General features: G+C 36.6%; 1 protein-coding gene across 1 annotated transcript in view; it reads left to right on the forward strand.

Moving 5' to 3' along the window:
- The first annotated feature begins 394 nt into the window (after positions 1–394).
- LOC130241033 (rab11 family-interacting protein 1) overlaps positions 395–19253 on the forward strand; it is a 35462-nt gene continuing 16603 nt past the window's right edge. Inside the window, exons 1-2 of the mRNA XM_056472748.1 lie at positions 395–1237; positions 18552–19054. Coding sequence (XP_056328723.1) covers positions 858–1237; positions 18552–19054 — 883 coding nt within the window. The 5' untranslated portion in view covers positions 395–857. The remainder of the gene's footprint in view (positions 1238–18551; positions 19055–19253) is intronic.

Below are 19253 nucleotides of genomic sequence, written 5' to 3' on the forward strand. Positions count from 1 at the left end.
AGCTTGAGAATGTGAATAAAATATCAAGTATATTCAACAGAAAAATCTAATCAAAGATGTTTGGAATAAGAGAAGCCTGTGAATAATGACAGAATTTAGATTGTTTTGGGTGAACTATCCCTTTAAGCGTCACTTGCCATTTACAAATCCACTCCTGTCACCCCACTGGATAGTGAAGCCTAAAATGCATAGCCTAATTTTTAGTCTTTTTATTTTGCTTAATTCTATTTCTTTTATGACATTTTGAAGCGGCATGAAGTAATGTCGGATGCAGCAGCCTTGTGTAGCTCAGTCTTCAGTACAAGAACGATTCGTTCAGTTAAATGATTCGTTCGAACAGAATGATTCGTTCACTTAATTGATTCCCTCAAAACTGCTTGAGCGTGAAGTTTTCCTACACTCATAATAATAGCGTGTTCCCTGTCTGACTCCCATACTCAAAACTAGCGACCTCCGCAAGAGCTTTCCTTGTGTTTTGAGACCACCGCGGATTTCAGCTGCCTTTCTCTTTAATTCAGCTGGAGACTTTATTGCGGAGCCCCCACAAAATGTTGGAGGGCGGGCCGCGCAGCAGCAGCGCAGTGAGTTGTCAAAAAATCGGTTATGATGAAGCTCCAGGACGCGCACTCCGGTAAATACATGTGAGGTATACGATCGCACATTTATCATCAGCGTTATCACTGCTGTCGTCGATTTGATAGAGCCGGCTATATGTATTAATAATAATAATAATGCGGCGATTTGTCCTCTCTCTGCAACTTCGGGCGGCGGACAGGCGCAAGGGCGCGGGCGGCGCATAGTTATCCAGTGCGCAAGTGCCATTCTGCGGGAGGATCTCCCCTAACAGCCGCACCGGGATGCCTTTGATCAGCCTGGACGACGAGGAGCAGCGATGGGTGCCGACGCATGTCAACGTGACCGTCCTCCGCGCACGGGCGCTGCGGACGAAGGGCAAGCAAGGCAGCCGCTACGTTTACACCATCATCCAGGTCGGCAAGGAGAAGTACACCACCGGCCTTGTGGAGAAGGCGGAGGAGCCGCAGTGGGGCGAGGAGTGCGCGTTTGAGCTGCTGCCGGGGCTGCTGGAAGCGGGGGGCACCAGCGCGTACCCGCCCGGGAGCAGCAACCTGGTGCTGACCGTGATGCACCGCGTGCTGATCGGCCTCGACGTGTTTCTCGGGCAAACTATTGTTCCGCTTGACAAAGTTTTCCAGGAAGGAACATGTCCTAGAAATGAGTGAGTATGACAAATAATGTTGGCATCAATTAATAAGCCTCCCGTTACATGCGAATAGTCAATAACCTTATTATAAATGTGATGTTATGTTAAGCAGTCAGTACTAGTATCTTAAAAACAATGTTGTCTGATAAACATTACGTAACATCTGTTATTTTAGTGTGAGATTATGTTTTTTATTATTTAAAAACTTATTTATTTGTAATTATATTAAATCTTTTTGTTTTATTATTTAAACATTTTAAAATATTTATTGTATATTTTGATTATTTTGATGTATTTTTGTTTTGTTTTTTAACATCTATCTATTGTATATATCTATTTCAGGTTTTTTTATTTCAAATTATTATCAATTATTAAACTATAATGTAATGCAGTACCTAATAATTTTATGAATGTAAACAAATGTGAAACAAGTTTTTAATATTCTAATTAATTTTAAATTTAACAAGGCTTACTTTTAGTTAATTATACTAACCCTAATAGTTAAAATTAAACCTGGTCTTAAAAGGTAATTTCGCCCAAAATCTTTATCATTTATTCTCCCTTTACTTGTTTCAAATCTTCATGAGTTTCTTGAAAGAAGATACTTTGAAGAATGCTGAAAATCTGTTACCATTAAATTCCATAGTATATATTTTTCCTTCTATGGATGTCAATGGTTAGAGATTTTCAGCTTTCTTCAAAGTATCTGCTTTTGTGTTTAACAAAAGAAACTGTTTTGGAACCACTTGAGGGCGAGTAAATAGTGAGTAAATGTTCATTTTGGGGTGAACTGTACCTTTAATATATTTTCAGAATAGTCATACAAGGATGGCATGGCACTGAATGATTGTCATATTAATGTGGCAAGGTATTTACATGATATTGTAATGTCCATACATGTTGTTTGCTGGTCTGCCAGTTCCCAAAAGTGTCCAAAATTCTTCTAAGACCATGATTTTTAGCAGGAATGAACCAACTATTAGGGTTAGTATAATTAACTAAAAGTAAGCATTTTTATTTGAAATAAGTTAAAATATTTAATACATATTTTACACCTGTTTACATTTATAAAATGCTCATGTACTGTATTACATTATAGTTTAATAAGTGATAAATAATCTCTTTTTTCTCAGTCACTTTGGTCCATTTCTCAGATCAGAACTGAAATTCTCAAAACTGCCTGTTCAATCTTCACATCGTGTCACTTGTGCACATCAGAAAAGCAGTTTCCAATTCCTTTAAACAAGTAAATGCTTTTGTACATCCATGCAAATGATTAGGTGCAATTCTCTGCTCTTTCCTACATTATCAGTTGCTTATGTCATGTTGATCGAAATTAATTATTTTGGTCTCTGTTGAATAATCTCACCCCCCCAAACATTTAATCGTTTGTTCATGGCATAAGTCTTTACATGCAAAATGGCTGAACAAGTTGTCATAATATTTTGTCATAATGCATTTTTCTATACATTTCCATTAGATTTTCTCAAAATCAATATACAATTGGTCAATTTCTCCCAGGTGAATCTTGACTTTTTCTAACGAAGGTGCATCTCAAAGGAAATTTATATGTTCACATTTCTACTTTTGTTTTTTCTTTGTGCTATGCAGTGCTTACTTTTCCTTTCTGTATCACAATGACATGATCTGCCAACAAATTACAGTACAAAGAGCAAAAAAAAATTAGCCATATTTTACATCAGAAAATCCCTCCAGAGTAAACTGTATTTGACAACATGACTAAGTAATTTGACTCTCTTATCCGTACACAACGACGCAAAGACTTTTAATTCTGATGGCACTGACACATTCATTGACACAGAAATGTAGTTTTGAGAGATGAACTAAGAATTTTGAGCAAGAGACTGGCTTTTGCAGGTAATCCATGGTGTTTTGATATTTGAAAAACATTTACTGTTTTGCAGAATTTCAATTCTGAACTGAGAAACGTAGCAAAGTGACTGAGAAAAACTGTGAAATAAAAACTGAGATTGATAGATTAATAGATAGATAGATAGACAGACAGACAGACAGATAGATAGATAATGTAGGAAAGAGCAGAGAATTGCACTTAATCATTTGCATGGATGTACAAAAGCATTTACTTGTTTAAAGGAATGAGAATCTGCTTTTCTGATGTGCACAAGTGACACAATGATGTGAAGATTGAACTGGCAGTTTTGAGATTTCCTGCTAAAAATCATGGTCTTAGAAGAATTTTGGACACTTTTGGGAACTGGTAGACCAGCAAAAAACATGTATGGACATTACAATATCATGTAAATACCTTGCCACATTAATATGACAATCATTCAGTGCCATGCCATCCTTGTATGACTATTCTGAAAATATATTAAAGGTACAGTTCACCCCAAAATGAACATTTACTCACTATTTACTCGCCCTCAAGTGGTTCCAAACCCATATCAGTTTCTTTTGTTAAACACAAAAGCAGATACTTTGAAGAAAGCTGAAAATCTCTAACCATTGACATCAGAAGAAAAATATACTATGGAATTTAATGGTAACAGATTTTCAGCATTCTTCAAAGTATCTTCTTTCAAGAAACTCATGAAGGTTTGAAACAAGTAAAGGGAGAATAAATGATAAAGATTTTGGGCGAAATTACTTTTTAAGACCAGGTTTAATTTTCAGCCGGAATGAACAAACTATTAGGGTTACTATAATTAACTAAAAGTAAGCAAGTAAAATTAATTAAAATATTAAAAACTTATTTCACATTTGTTTACATTCATTATAGTTTAATAATTGATAAATATTAATTTGAAATAAAAAAAAACCTGAAAAAGATTTATACAATAGATAGATAGATAGACAGATAGATAGATAGATAGATAGATAGATAGATAGATAGATAGATAGACAGACAGACAGACAGACAGACAGACAGACAGACAGACAGACAGACAGACAGACAGATAGATAGATAGATAGATAGATAGATAGATAGATGGATAGATGGATAGATGGATAGATAGATAGATAGATAGATAGATAGATAGATAGATGTTTAAAAATAAAACAAAAATACAATAAAATTATATAAATATACAATAAATATTCTAAAATGTTAAAATAATGTGAAACAAAAAAAAATTAAATATAATTACAAACAATTTTTAAAATAAAAAACTATAACATCACACTAAAATAACAGAGCTTACGTAATATTCAGACAACATTGTTTATAAGATGCTAGTATTGAATGCTTAACATAACATCACATTTATAATATTGACTATCCTTGTTGGGAAACTTGATTTATTTTCATTATTTGAATACTAGTTATCAAAGCAAAATTTCCTATTTTTATTTACTTTACTATAATATAGTGTAGTACAAAAATAACTCAAACAAAACCTCAACTATATTATTTTTAGTAATTACAGTCCACAACATATTTACATGTACTTTAAAAATAATCCGTAATCTTAAAAGTAAAACATATTCAAAATATTAAAAACTATAATATCATCTCACTAAAATAACACTGATTATAGGTTACATGTAAAAAAAACATACACATTTTTTGCATTCTTTCACTGCCTCTCAATCATTCCCACATGACAGCATGAAATAATGAAAAGTGTAGCCTCAAGATAGATCTATCTTTGTGTTAATAACACCCTTACAGTTTCATGCAATTCAAGGAACTACTAAACCATAGACTGTTTCCTGGTGTTTCGGTTGATACGGTCCCGGCATATTTGACACAGTCGTGCCAAAAAAACCTTGAGGCTGTGATTTTGGGTTGAAGAATTTCTGTGCGCCCTTTCACATTTGGACAGACACTCTCATTCTCAATAAATACAAACTGCAGGAAGAATCTTTGGCCAGCCACCAAATGTTAGCCTAAATTACTGATGCCACATGCAGTATTAAACAAATGCACGGTGGTCGAAGCCACACTAGCAATCCAACAATTTGTGGGAAGTGCAAAACCAACACTGTTTTGAATACCAGAGTAATGGGATATGTTTTCACAGACACAACAACAGCAACATACTTGGAGGGGCATGCTGCGTCTAGTCTTGATCAGTCCTCATTGCGTATATTACTGGCACAGAGTCATGCCGTCACACAGGGCAGTACCAGTGTGTGTCAATCTGCACTCAAGTTCAACAAACACACATTTCTCTGCGTGCATGTTGCATGAACATTCCTGGAGTTTGGATTGCATTTTTATTTGAACGTCCAGAACGTTCTGCACATGATTTTAAATTATGGGTTGCACTTTCAGTTTGGGGTTAGGTTTTCATTAAGGGGTTTTAGTTCGGGTTATGTTTAGGGTTAGGAGTTTGGAGTTAGGGTTAGGTTTCGAGTTAGGGGTTTCAATATGGGGTTTGGGGCAGGTTAGGGGTTTTAGTTTGGGTTATGTTTAGGGTTTGCGATTTTAGTTTGGGGTTAGGGGTTTCAGTTTGGGTTATGTTTAGGGTTTGCGGTTTTAGTTTGGGGTTAGGGGTTTCAGTTTGGGTTATGTTTTGGGTTTGCGGTTTTAGTTTGGGGTTAAGGTTTCAGTTTGGGTTATGTTTAGGGTTTGCGGTTTTCGTTTGGGGGTTAGGGGTTTCACTTTGGGTTCTGTTTAGGGTTTGCGGTTTTAGTTTGGGGTTAGGGGTTTCAGTTTGGGTTCTGTTTAGGGTTTGTGGTTTTAGTTTGGGGTTAGGGATTTCAGTTTGGGTTATGTTTAGGGTTTGCGGTTTTAGTTTGGGGTTAGGGGTTTCAGTTTGGGTTATGTTTAGGGTTTGTGGTTTTAGTTTGGGGTTAGGGGTTTCAGTTTGGGTTATGTTTACGGTTTGCGGTTTTAGTTTGGGGTTAGGGGGTTCAGTTTGGGTTATGTTTAGGGTTAGGGATTTTATTTTGGGTTTAGGGGTTTCAGTTCGCGGTATGTTCAGGATTAGTGTTTTAGTTTGGGGTCTGGGTTAGGTTGGGGTTTTACTTCGGGTTATGTTTAGGGTTTGCGGTTTTAGTTTGGGGTTAGGGGCTTCAATTCATGTTATATTTAGGCTTAGAGGTTTAAGTTTGGGTTTAAGGTTTCAGTTCATTTTATGTTTAGGGTTAGCGGTTTTATTTTGGGGTTAGGGTTAGGTTAGAGATTTCACTTCAGGTTATGTTTAGGGTTTGCTGTTTTAGTTTTGGGGTTAGGGGTTTTAATTTCGGGTTATGTTTAGGGTTAGCTGTTTTTGTTTGGGGTCAGGGTTAAGTTAGAGGTTTCACTTCGGGTTATGTGTAGGGTTAGCGGTTTTAGTTTGGGGTTAGTTGTTTCACTTCGGGTTTTGTTTAGGGTTAGGGGTTTTAGTTTGGGGTTAAGTGATTCGATTTGGGTTATGTTTAGGGTTAGAGGTTTCAGTTTGGGTTATGTTAAGGGTTAGCTGTTTTGGTTTGGGGTCAGGTTACAGGTTTCAGATTGGGTTATGTTTAGGGTTAAGGTTTTAGTTTGGGGTTAGGGTTAGGTTAGAGGTTTTAGTTTGGGTTATGCTTAGGGTTAGGTGTTTTAGTTTAGGGTTAGGGTTTTCAGCTCGGGTTATGTTTAAGGTTAGGTTTAGGTTAGAGGTTTCAGTTTGGGTTATGTTTAGGGTTAGGTGTTTTAGTTTAGGGTTGTGTTTAGTGTAAGTTTGTGGCCCAAACTCTTTTTTTAAATAATATTTTATTTAACATTTATACGATTCGTAAACATTGATGCAAATGACAAAAATAAATAAATAAAATAATAGTAATAATAACGAAGAAAAAATATGACTTACAGAATAACAAAATTGACCTCCTCACCCCAAAAAAAGGAATAAAGAAACAAAGAAAAAATGGCGGTCATCTCTTTAAACAAATGACATATGAAGCATATAAGCAAGAAATGACAATACTCTCCATTGTTTTGCAAACCCAGTAAGATCGATGTATTTGTTAGACATAAAAGTGAGGATTTACGGACTTAAAATTCTAGATTCCCTAGAGTCTTAAGATAGGTGTCCAAATGGCTTCAGCTTTTTTGTGAAGTTTCAAGACAGCTGTTCCATTTGAGTGGCCCAATCTCCTTTGAATGATCTTTCTCAATCCTCTAGATTATTGTCTCTTTGTTTTTATTACAGTAATATTCGGAGTTGCCCGATACTGGAGTACTGCAATGTAAATTTTACAACCATAGACACTGCTTAAGAAAAACCTCACATCAGCGTTAACTAGTTATTTTGTGATTTGAATGAAAGATGACATACAACGTATAGCTTTATAAATGTACAAATGTACAACTTTCGAGGAATTAAGGTGCTTATGACTATTAAAACACATCCTCGTCACTATTTGTTAAAAGGTTGCATTATTTTTTTTAGATTTATTGGATTGTAATAAATAAATTACAGCTTTCATCAATGAATTTAATATAAAATGCTCCCTTATCTTTTCTTTTCCCGCACCACTGTTACCGTTTCTGTACTCTCAGCCATTCTGATGTTTTGTCATCTGCGCATTCCAATGAATTGATGATTTGATTTGTTGTCATTGATTTTCACGATCAATGATAGACCCTTTTCACATTACTGTTTCTTAACAGCAGAAGTCATCATAGTTAGGTAAACTTAGAGCGCAATGAATGGGAGAGTACAACAAATCATTTTTTACAATCCTATTTGCTGAAATAATTAAGGAAAAACTCTATAATGCGGTTTGATAAAACCCCATTATGTCAGAACAGTTGGCGGTTCATTCGGCTGTGGCGACCCCTGATAAAAAAGGCACTAAGCTGAAGGAAAATTAATGAATGAGTAATGATTAGGGATGTAGAATAAAATCATGCAGAATATGTACTTTATAAGTACTAATAACCAGCCAATATCTTACTAATAACCAGGTATTAAGCCACTAGTTAATAGTGAGAACTGGTACTTAAACTAAAGTGTTACCGTAATGTCTTAATTCTAATAATTTGCCTTTTATAAATGATGAATGAACTATGTGGTGAATAATGACACCTCATTGTACACAGTTTTCCTAAACACTTCGCTGATTGTTTACAGTTTAACAGAAGTCCTTCTCATAATTCCCCCGAAGCATCATGGGATGTAGGAAAAATAGGGTTTTAAGACTTTGCACATCTAATATAGATGAAATTGCGTCATTTGGAGGAGTGAATCATTTGTCATGGGAGGAAGAGAAGAGGAAGGTGGAGACCGCTTGGCTGAAGCCTCTGTAAACAAGCGAGAGAGGAAGTGAACCATGCTGAGCAAAAATAACATTGTTATATTCAGTAAACACCTTGGCTTATTCTCAGATCCAGCATTCAACTCTCAAATTCAGATAATGTTAGGCTAACAAACAGAATTGTAATTTAATTATAAAGTACTATGCGCTTCATTATTATATTGATTAGTATACTTGTCAGTGTAAGCCAAATATGATTTTATTTTAGACTTTAGACCAGGGCTATTCAATTAGTTTGTCATGGGGGCCAGTTCATGAAAACCATCCCAAATGAGAGGCCGGAGAGATATGACTTGCAAAATGAGTGATGACACAACAGCAATATAAGAGCCCATATGTTGTATTTTTGCTCTTTAATACGCCCATGTTGGCTTTTTCTACATTAACATTCAAACATTCAAATGTAGTATTTTGAAGCACAACAAAATCAGTTTATTGCTAAAGTAGGCTTCTTCTACATTCAGACTTGTTCATATGTTATGTTTTGAACTGCGTAACAATTAGGCATGCAACGATTATAGATTTTGGTTGTACGATTATAGTCTGAAGAATAATCACAGTTTCGAGGTTATCACCATTATTATGCATTTATTAAATTCAAAACACTGCTAGTTTAGAAAATAACAAGAAAACTGCTTATATTTTAAAGTGTTGTTTATTGTTGCTCAGTAACCAAATACAGCACAAAATATTAATAAAAAACAAACAATAGTCCATTTCTCTCTTTGGACTTAAAGATAAATGAAAAAGTTTTTGATTTAAACATGAATGATAATTTTAAAATAAATGACAGAACAATGAATAAATAAATAAAAATAAGAATAAATTAAAAAACTATTTGTCTAATGTAAATTCAAGCTATATATTAGCTAAAAAAATAAATGAACTGTTGCCATCATCTACGTTTATAAATACATAATCATTTAAATAATGTGTAATAATTTGTCTAAAGCAGTGTTTCCCAACCCTGTTCCTGAAGGCACACCAGCAGTCCACATTTTCAAACTCTCCCTAATCAAACACACCTGAATCAACTCATCAGAACAATAGAAGAGACTCCAAAACCTGAAACGAGTGGGTCAGATAAGGGAGACATCCAAAATATGTACTGTTGGTGTGCCTTAAGGAACAGGGTTGGGAAACACTGGTCTAAAGTATCTTTTGTTTACATTGCACTGAAAGCCACGCACAATTCTCTTCACCACAGCGTGAGATAATTTCTACTGCATACGCGCACCGCTCCCAATATGCGCACATCTCCATTGGAAATAATGAACTTGTGTGCGGAAAAGACTCAATATGTGAATGGCCTGCTGCTATAGTTAATCCAATGTGCGTGGGTATTGGCATAACTTTGTTTAGTTGCAGCAGTTTTGTTCCCTGCAACAGAAACGCAGCATTGAGAAGCCTTTACGATTAATTAACTGTAATGAATTAAAGTGCTGTTAAAAGTGAAATCGGCTAATCATTGCATCCCTATTAACGATATCAGTGCATTGTACAAAAGGCCTTTTCTACAAACATATCCAAATGTTTTCGGCTGCCCGCGCCACTCGCTTAATGTCATGTGACTCGAGCTTTGCGCAGCCTTCAACTGCAGCTTGTGCTGTATCAAAGACTATAGAATACACAAGACATGTCACTAGTATACTTTTAAATGGGGTAAAGAGTAACTGTCAATATGGCGAATGAAGCCCCGCCTTATAGTACAGGAGCCAATCAGCGATCGCTACATGGCAACTAAAGCCCGTCTTCTAGTACAGGAGCCAATCAGCGATCTCTATAGAATGACAATTCTCTGTGGAAGGGGCTCGGACCAGACGTCAGTTTCTGCAGATTTTGTGTGAGACGAGCGTTTAGAAATGAAACTAAATAGACAGTTTTTGTTTAATTTTACTGGTTATTCGTAATATGTAATGTAATTGTAAGTTTGGCAAGTAGTTTTGGAGAAATTAATGTTTCCCCATTCAAACAGAATGCCCGAGCATAGTGCCCGAGAGGTGTTTCAAAGATTGCCACCGAGTGAAATAACTTTGGCTGTATTGAACAGACGCACGTCACTTCATAACTATAGTGCCCGTTTTTCGACTGTACTCACTTATTTTTTATGTCTTGGTCACACTATTTAGAGGGCCAGAACAAATTGCCTTGGGGGTTTCAGCCATGTTAGTTTGCTAGGTCTTCTGTATTTTTATAATTATATGTTTTTTGTTTTTATAATAAGCTACAGCAGCGCGGTGGCACAGCGTGTAGCTCTGTCGCCTCACAGCAAGAAGGTCGCTGGTTCGAGCCATTTTGTGTTTACTGTTTGCTGTAGAGAAAAATGAGTGTTTAATTTCTGAATATTTAAAAACAAAAATGAATACATGTTTAACTTAAGTTAATATCTTTTCAGTTCCTTTTTTAAATAACACTCACTATTTTAGCCGTAAGAAGCCCCGTTTCAGGATATTGAGCTTAACTACAGAATTAAATTGCAAATCAAGTCGAAATCGCAATATCTGTCAAAAAAAAAAAAACGCAATTAGATATTTTCCCCAAATCGCACAGCCCTAATGTCAAGAAACCTTTAGAATCATAAATGCGAATTAAATTGTACATATGTTGAACTGTCATTAGGTGTTATCCGCTCAGTTATTTTAAATGCAAACTTGACATAAACCAATACATCACAACCAGTTTGTGTCTTTGTCATGACAACTTGACATTACAAAGACAACAAAACGTGTCATAAATCTGTCATAAACATGATTGTCATGAGGACATTATAATTGTGTAACTTTTCCAACATAGGCTCAATCTGAAAACGTAGCCCTGTATACGTTTCTGGAGATCGCTCATTATGTAGCCAGAGCTAAGTATGGCTACATTCATTCAGTCATTCATTCATTTTTGTCTTACTCCCTTTATTAATCTGGGGTCGCCACAGCGAAATGAACCGCCAACTTATCCAGCACATGTTTTACGCAGCCGATGCCCTTCCAGCCGCAACCTGTCATCTTTTTCTGGATTCATTCATTCATTTTCTTTTCGGCTTAGTCCCTTTATTAATCCAGGGTCGCCACAGCGAAATGAACCGCCAACTCATCCAGCATTTGTTTTACGCAGCGGATGCCCTTCCAGCCACAACCCATCATCTTTTTCTGGATTGCTTTGTAAAATTGTCAGTTATGTTTAGGGAAGGAGGAGGGTGGGCCAATCGATCGGTCAGTAAGTCAAACAATCAGTCGACAACGGCCTCTAGCGGGAGAAATTTGAGATCTGAAAAAGCGTACATAGCGTCCTCTGTTGGATTTGCAAAAACAAAAACTGCAACAACTAAAAAACGCAGCTCCCGGGATGTATTTGCCGCTCTCTGGAAATGTATATAGAGGTACATTTTCAGAATGACCCTGGGTTGACTTTTTCAGTGTAACAAACTGTCATTAAAATATTTTACAAGTGTCAATACTAAGTCAAATCATTTTTAAGAACGTCATTAATATTTAATGAAATTGTAATGTCAAATTCAGCTAGTACCACTATAGTTGAGGTCTAAAAAATATATAAAAGAGCTGGAGTGCATTTGCTGGACTTCTCTAGTAACATGGCATACGACATTGCCAAGTCAACATTCAGTGTTTACCATGACAAACTTTCGTTTTCTAGTGAAATATAGCACTGCCGTGTTCCTCTCTGCGTTTCAGCTCACGTATGGAGAAAGGTCTGCACACACTAACTCTGATTCATCACATGTCATTGTAGGCGTAAAGCTGTTCTGCACATCTGGCTTTAATTGAGCTCTGAGTTGCGCCTCTTTCTCTCCAGTTTCAGCCGTTTGTCTTGGCTCTCTGCACGTGTGCGCACATGAGGTGCTCTGTGGTTGACCGGAAATGGTGGAAATAGTTTCACCACTGGCTCTCTCAGAGACAATGGGACGGCACCATGCTAAGGCAGTAACATTCGTTCAAGAGGCCCCAGCTTGTGTTTGTGCCGCAGTGCAGGTCGAAGCCATTTGATACAGTGCAAAGCAGGAAATTGTAAGTTATAAAAGACCAAGTGAAAGAGGCCATTAGCGACAGATGGTGTTATCACTAGAGCTGCACAATATATCGCAAAAATTATCATTATCGCGATAATAGTATATGCAGTAAATATATTTCGCAGACATGTTTGATAACTTACATTTATTTTATGCATTGGTTATGCAATTTTGATCAATCAGATAGGACCTTACTATATTAAACCTCGCCTTCTCAGTAGTTGCTGTTCTGCTATTGGCTCCAGCGGTCCAAAGGTGAACCCAGAACTGGAAATAAATATTAATGAGCAGATTCGAGACGAGAGGAAAATGACAACAGCCAATCAGCGTCTGAATATCTGCTGAGGTTTTCACTCATTCATAGTATTTTAAAGTCTAAAGGCTCTATTTTAACAATCTAGGGACAAAGTCTAAATCGCATGGTGCAAAAGCATTATGCTGTGTTCACACCAGCTGCGGTACGTGCGGATAAATCGAGCTATTTGCACGTAAATAGACGCGTGAACATTTTGAGTTTACTCGCTTCATTCCCGCGTGAAATTCAATTCACAACAGACGCAGATTCGCGTCATGGGCTTCTGTCTGCCGAGTAACTCTAGCTCCGTTGCTTAATGGCTAACATGGATTTTATTGAGAGAATAGCTGTCCACAGTCCACTAGATCCATTCTTAAGTGCACCCAGCTCTGTGAGCTCATAAACTCCTCCAGAAACTACACCTGGATGATGGAGGCTTTCGGCAGAGCTTCAGACTGAGCCGAGCAGTTGATTTACTGTTGTCCGTTGTCGGCAGGAGAATTTCCCCCTGATTGTTTAACGCGCCACAAATGTCCACTGAAGTTCAGATTTTCCAACTCCATCGATTCGCTGCTTCATTCATCTCGCGCCACTTTATTCAGGCGATCGTGTCATTCGCGCCGCAGGATGTATATTCGTCTCTTTGCATTGACTTAACATGTAAATCACTTGCGCTTGACGCTTCTTCTGTGTCTGGGGTGAGCGCAGCATTAAGGGTGTGTCCACTTTTGTTATTTTAAGGACAGAAAAATACGGTTTGCGCCCCGGCGTGTGAGCTAACAGTTGTGCTTATTCCCCTAATGTTATGGGTGTGTTTTGAGCATAACGTGCGTTAAACCAATCAGAGTCTCATCTCACATTTCCTTCAAGAGTCAGTTGCGTCAAGCTAGAGCTGCACGATTCTGGCTAAAATGAGAATCACGATTTTTTTGCTTAAAATCAAGATCACGATTTTCTCACAATTCTTTAGATGTGAAATAAAGATTAATTTGAGTAGGCCATTATTATTGTTCTCAAACATATGGTCAAACAACAACAATAATAATATTGTGTGTTGGTCTACTGTTGGTTAAAATGCTTAATTTTGAATTTACTTTAAATGGTGGACTTGATCAGACCTGTTCTGGTCCTGGTCCTGGTCAATAAGGCACAGTAAAGTGAAGACATCAGAATACAACTATTCATAATTATGAAGTTGAATTATTATGTTTGAGACATATGCTTGCAATCTGTCATTGACAACATTATTAGATCATTTTTTCTACTGGTAAAATCAGACATTTGTCATTATCAGATTCCCTCTTGCATTATTTTCTACATTATTTAGGCTGGAGTAGTTATACTGACACTGTTAAACATTTATTCTCGTGCACAACACTCTGTGTTCGCTATGAAAGAAAAACATATTAAATGCTTGCCACAATCATAGGCTAACTCTAAAATGCAATATGATTATTTAAATAACATGCGCGCCTTCGGTTTCATTTTCACTGCTAAGCGCAGTTCATACTTCCCGCGCGGCTCCCAAACGATCCCTCTGTGCCACAAACATGGAGGTTCTGTGCACTAAAGTAGACATCATTCACAGGCGTGTGGCCACCCTCTCTGTGGTAACAGCTCACAGTCAGCACACGTCATGTGTGATTTTGCGGCCAAAAAAATGCAAAAAAGTTTTAACATTTTGTAGATTGTAATTTTTTTGCAATATTTAGTTTGAATTTAATTGTATCATCTTTTTATTTCTAATTATGTTTGGTGACTAAAATATTATTTGAATAAATATATCTGTTTATTAAATCTGTTTTGTTTAAATGCACCTAAATACATTGCATATATTCACTGAGAAATGGATAAAAATATTCATTTTTAAAATGGGGTGTACACAATTATGCTGATCACTGTATATACAGGTAAAGCATGCTGTATTCATTTCAATTATTACGTCTGCTGCATGCTACTGAGAATGATTAGCTGAGGCCTGACATCATGAAATCAAATCGCAAATCACATGGCAATTATAGTCAGAAAAAGATCTTTTGTCAAATCACACAACCCTTTTTGGCTTTTACAAAGCAGTTTTATGCAATATTTTGAAAAACATGAAATAATACAAACATCATTAAACAAACACACAGTACAGGGATCAGTGTTTACACTGTTTGTCACACAATTGCATAAATTTGGACATTTTAGTTGTCATTTGTTTATTTTCAGATTCCAAACTTGGGGGAATAAGTGTGTGTGACATACAGATGAACTCAAAATAATTTTTTTCTTTTTTAAATATTTCCCCAATGATGTTTAACAGAGCAAGCAGTTTTTCCACAGTATTTCCGATAGTATTTTTTCTTCTGGTGAAAGTCTTATTTGTTTTATTTTGACTAGCATAAAAGCTGTTTTTTAAAGAATTTTAAGGTCAATATTATTAGCCCCCTTATTTTATTAGCTATTTTTTTTTGTGATCGTCTACAAAACAAACCATCGTTATACAATGACTTGCCTAATTATCCTAACTTGCCCAATAAACCTAGTAAAGCCTGTAAATGTCATTTTAAGCTGAATACTAGTATCTTGAAAAATATCTAGTAAAATATTATGTATGGTCATCAAGGCAAAGATAAAATAAATAGGTTATTAATATTAATCAGTTATTAATATCAGATATTAATTATTAAAACTATAATGTTTAGAAAAGTGTTGATAAAATCTTTCTATTAAACAGAAATTGGGGGAAAATTATACTGGGGGGCTATATATTCAGACTTTTTTTTGTTAATTTTTACAAAACTGTAATGATATTGATAACCGTGATAATTTTGGTCACTATAACATGATATGAATTTTTCTCAAGAAAGAATGTTTCAACACAAAATTGGTGTATATTGTAGGAAACTCATTCTGCATGTAACCTCAAGCTGGATTCTTTATAGAGAACAACTCTGCAACTCTGACTAAGGCAGTTTTACGTTGTATTTTGTAGGCATTTCATAGGCGGCCATTAGAGATGTTGACACAGTTGTCGGAAGTGACATTTTTAAATGACAGTAACAGCAGAATGATGCAGGACTTCACCCCCACTGTCAGCTCTAGCCAAGACAGACCCTTCAGATAACAGCACTAGATCATTAAATCAGCACCTGGTCACGAGAACTAGTGACGTAAACAATCTCAAACACTTTGATGTTTAGCATCAGAGACCGGAAAACCCCCTCAATAGAAGATATACTGAATCTAATTATGTTCTCCTTAAATTCCCAATGCAGTGTAATTCACAATAGTTTTGTTATTTGTAATGTTAGCTAAGGATGTTGTATCAAGCATACATCTCAATCTTAAATTTGTAATCTCACAATATTCATTCATTCATTTTCTTTCAGCTTAGTTTCTGATCATCAGAGGTCACCACAGCGGAATGAACCGCCAACTATTCCGGCATATGTTTTATACAGCAGATGCCCTTACAGCCCCAACCCAGTACTGGGAAACACCCATACACTCTCATTCACATGCACACTCATACACTACGTGCAATTTAGTTTATCCAAGTCACCTATAGCGCATGTCTTTGGACTGTGGGGTAAACTGGAGCACCCGGAGGAAACCCACACCAAAATTAAAATTGATTATTGATTCTATTACCATTTAAAAATATGAAGTCTGGAAGATTTTTTTGAACAATGCTACATTTATTTACTTAAACATACATTAAATTTGTTTAAAACATTTTTTGTTTCAGTCAATTTGCTTTAATACACAGCTGAATATTCAGCATCACTCTTAAGCATCACATGATCCATAGGAAATCATTATAATAAATGAATATGCTGATTTGGTGCTAAAAAAACATTCATTTTTAAAGCATTTTTGAAATATTATGCTTCATGTTTTTGTGGAAACATTGATAAATTGTTCTTCTAGATTAATTGATGAATTGAAAGTTTAAATTTGACATGTTTACTGCATGCAGGGCTTAATTTGTGCTGGAACACTCGGGATCCGGATCCGTCACCTCTGAAATCTGCACCTCGGCACCTCATTTTACCGATCCCCCTTTTCAACCGCCCTCATCCCCTGTCCGCTGTTCACTTTCACTTTTTCCATGACCCCTTAACCCTATTCACTGCGGGTTCCTTTACCCTGATCTGTTCCAGGACCTCGTAATTAATAAATTAAGCACTGGCTACATGGACTGTACAATAAAACAGATATTCATTCATTCATTCATTCATTCATTCATTCATTTTCCTTCGGCTTAGTCCCTTTATTCATCAGGGGTCGCCAAAGTGGAATGAACCGCTAAACTATCTGGTGGATTCTGGTGGAATACACATATGCTTTACACAGCGGATGCCCTTCCAGCTGCAACCCAGTCCTGGGAAACACTTATACACCCTCATTCACACACGCACTGATACACTACGGCAAATTTAGTTTCTTCAATTCACCTATAGCACATGTTTATGGACTGTGGGGGAAACCAGAGTGGCCAGAGGAAACCCACGCCAAGACAGGGAGAACATGCAAACTCCACACACAAATGCCAACTGGCCCAGCCGGGACTCAAACCAGCGACCTTCTTGCTGTGATGGCGACAGTGCTACCCACAGTGCTACCCACAGGAATATTTAAATAAATTGTAATAATGTAACTCAATTTTACTGTTTTGTGGTGTTTTTATTAAATATATGGAGCCTCGATGAGCATGAGAGACTTCTTTCAAGATAATAAAAAAAATCACACTGACCTCAAACTTTAAAAAACTAAAACTAAAAATGTCCATATTGACCATATTTGGATCGGTCATGAATATTAATGAGCTCCACTCTGGCATGACGCTTTCACAGACACACACACACAGCATGATGTACGCTGAACACAGGCAATATAATAATACTTAATTTGTCAAAAAACAATTGTAACAAATAACCATTTTATTAATGGTAACAATTGAGCTTTTTATGACTGGAACTTTTTAATAAATTGTAAAAATGTCTCACAATATTACAGTTTTGTTGTGTTTTCATTAAATATATGGAGCCTCAATGAGCATGAGAGACTTCTTTCAAGATGATTTTTTTAAAAATCACACTGACCGCAAACTTTAAAAAACTTAAAATAAAAATGTCCATATTGACCATATTTGGAGCAGTCATAAATATTAATGAGCTCCTCTCTGGTGTAAAGCTCTCACAGACACATAGACACACCATGGTGAACACTGAACAAGGGCAATATAATAACACTTAATTTGTCTTAAAACTATTTCAACAAATAACTTTTTATTAATGGCGACAATTGAGCTTTGTGTGACAGGAATATTTTTTTTATTTGTTATAATGTGACTTACTATTACTGTTTGTGGTATATTTATAAAGCATACAGAGTCTCGATGAGCACGAGAGACTTCTTTCAAGATGATTTTTAAAAATCACACTGACCTCAAACTTTAAAAAACTTAAAATAAAAATGTCCATATTGACCATATTTGGATCGGTCATGAATATTAATGAGCTCCACTCTAACATGAAGCTCTCACAGACACATAAACACAGCATGATGTACGCTGATCAAGGGCAATATAATTATACTTAATTAGTCAAAAAACTATTTTAACAAATAACTATTTTAATTAACATGACTCAATATTACTGTTTTGTGATATTTTTATGAAACATGTGGAGCCTCGATGAGCATGAGAGACTTCTTTCAAGATGATTTTTTTAAAAATCACACTGACCTCAAACTTTAAAAAACTTCAAATACCCTTCTATGTTGTTGATTTGATTTTCTTTGTATTTAAGGTGGCTCAAGCTGCACTCCAAGGCTGGCCGAAAGGAGAAAGAGCGTGGAGAGCTGCAGGTCACCATCCAGTTCACCCGCAACAACATGACAGCCAGCATGTACGATCTAACCGTAAAGGACAAGCCTCGCTCTGCGTTTGGTAAGCTGAAGGACCGCGTCACTGGGAAAAAGAGGGATGTGGAGTCCTCCTCTGCCATCCTGCCAGGCCGCTACGCCGCTCTGTCCGGGTCTGTGGGTCCACCGTTTGCTGGAGATGGTGGATCTTATGAGGCCAGTGAAGAAGACGGGGTGGAAGAACATCGAAGTAAGGTCAAAGACTTCTTTCTTAAGGGGAAACTGCGCAAGAATTCAGACACACGCTCCTGTTCATCGCTGGCGTCAGACAGCAGCATGGCATCGTCCGCTGGGGATCCATTCATCCCGGTGGAGATTCCCAGAACACCGATCTACAGCAGCAGAGTCATGGAGCCTTTCCGCATGGACACAGAGGGAGCGATAAAAGGTTAGTCTTATGCACTGTTAGATGACAAACTAATGATGAATTCATAATGTTAATTTTTTTAAGGGGTCATGTTATGATTTTTACACTTTAAACTATAGGGCTGCACAATATTGCAAAAAAGGTCAGTCGTATGTGCTATAAGAAGAGACTACGAGCTAATGATAAATTTATAATGTTCTTTTTTTTAAGGTGTCATGTG

Source organism: Danio aesculapii, chromosome 14 (genome assembly GCF_903798145.1).
Source record: "Danio aesculapii chromosome 14, fDanAes4.1, whole genome shotgun sequence".
Classification (NCBI taxonomy): domain Eukaryota; kingdom Metazoa; phylum Chordata; class Actinopteri; order Cypriniformes; family Danionidae; genus Danio; species Danio aesculapii.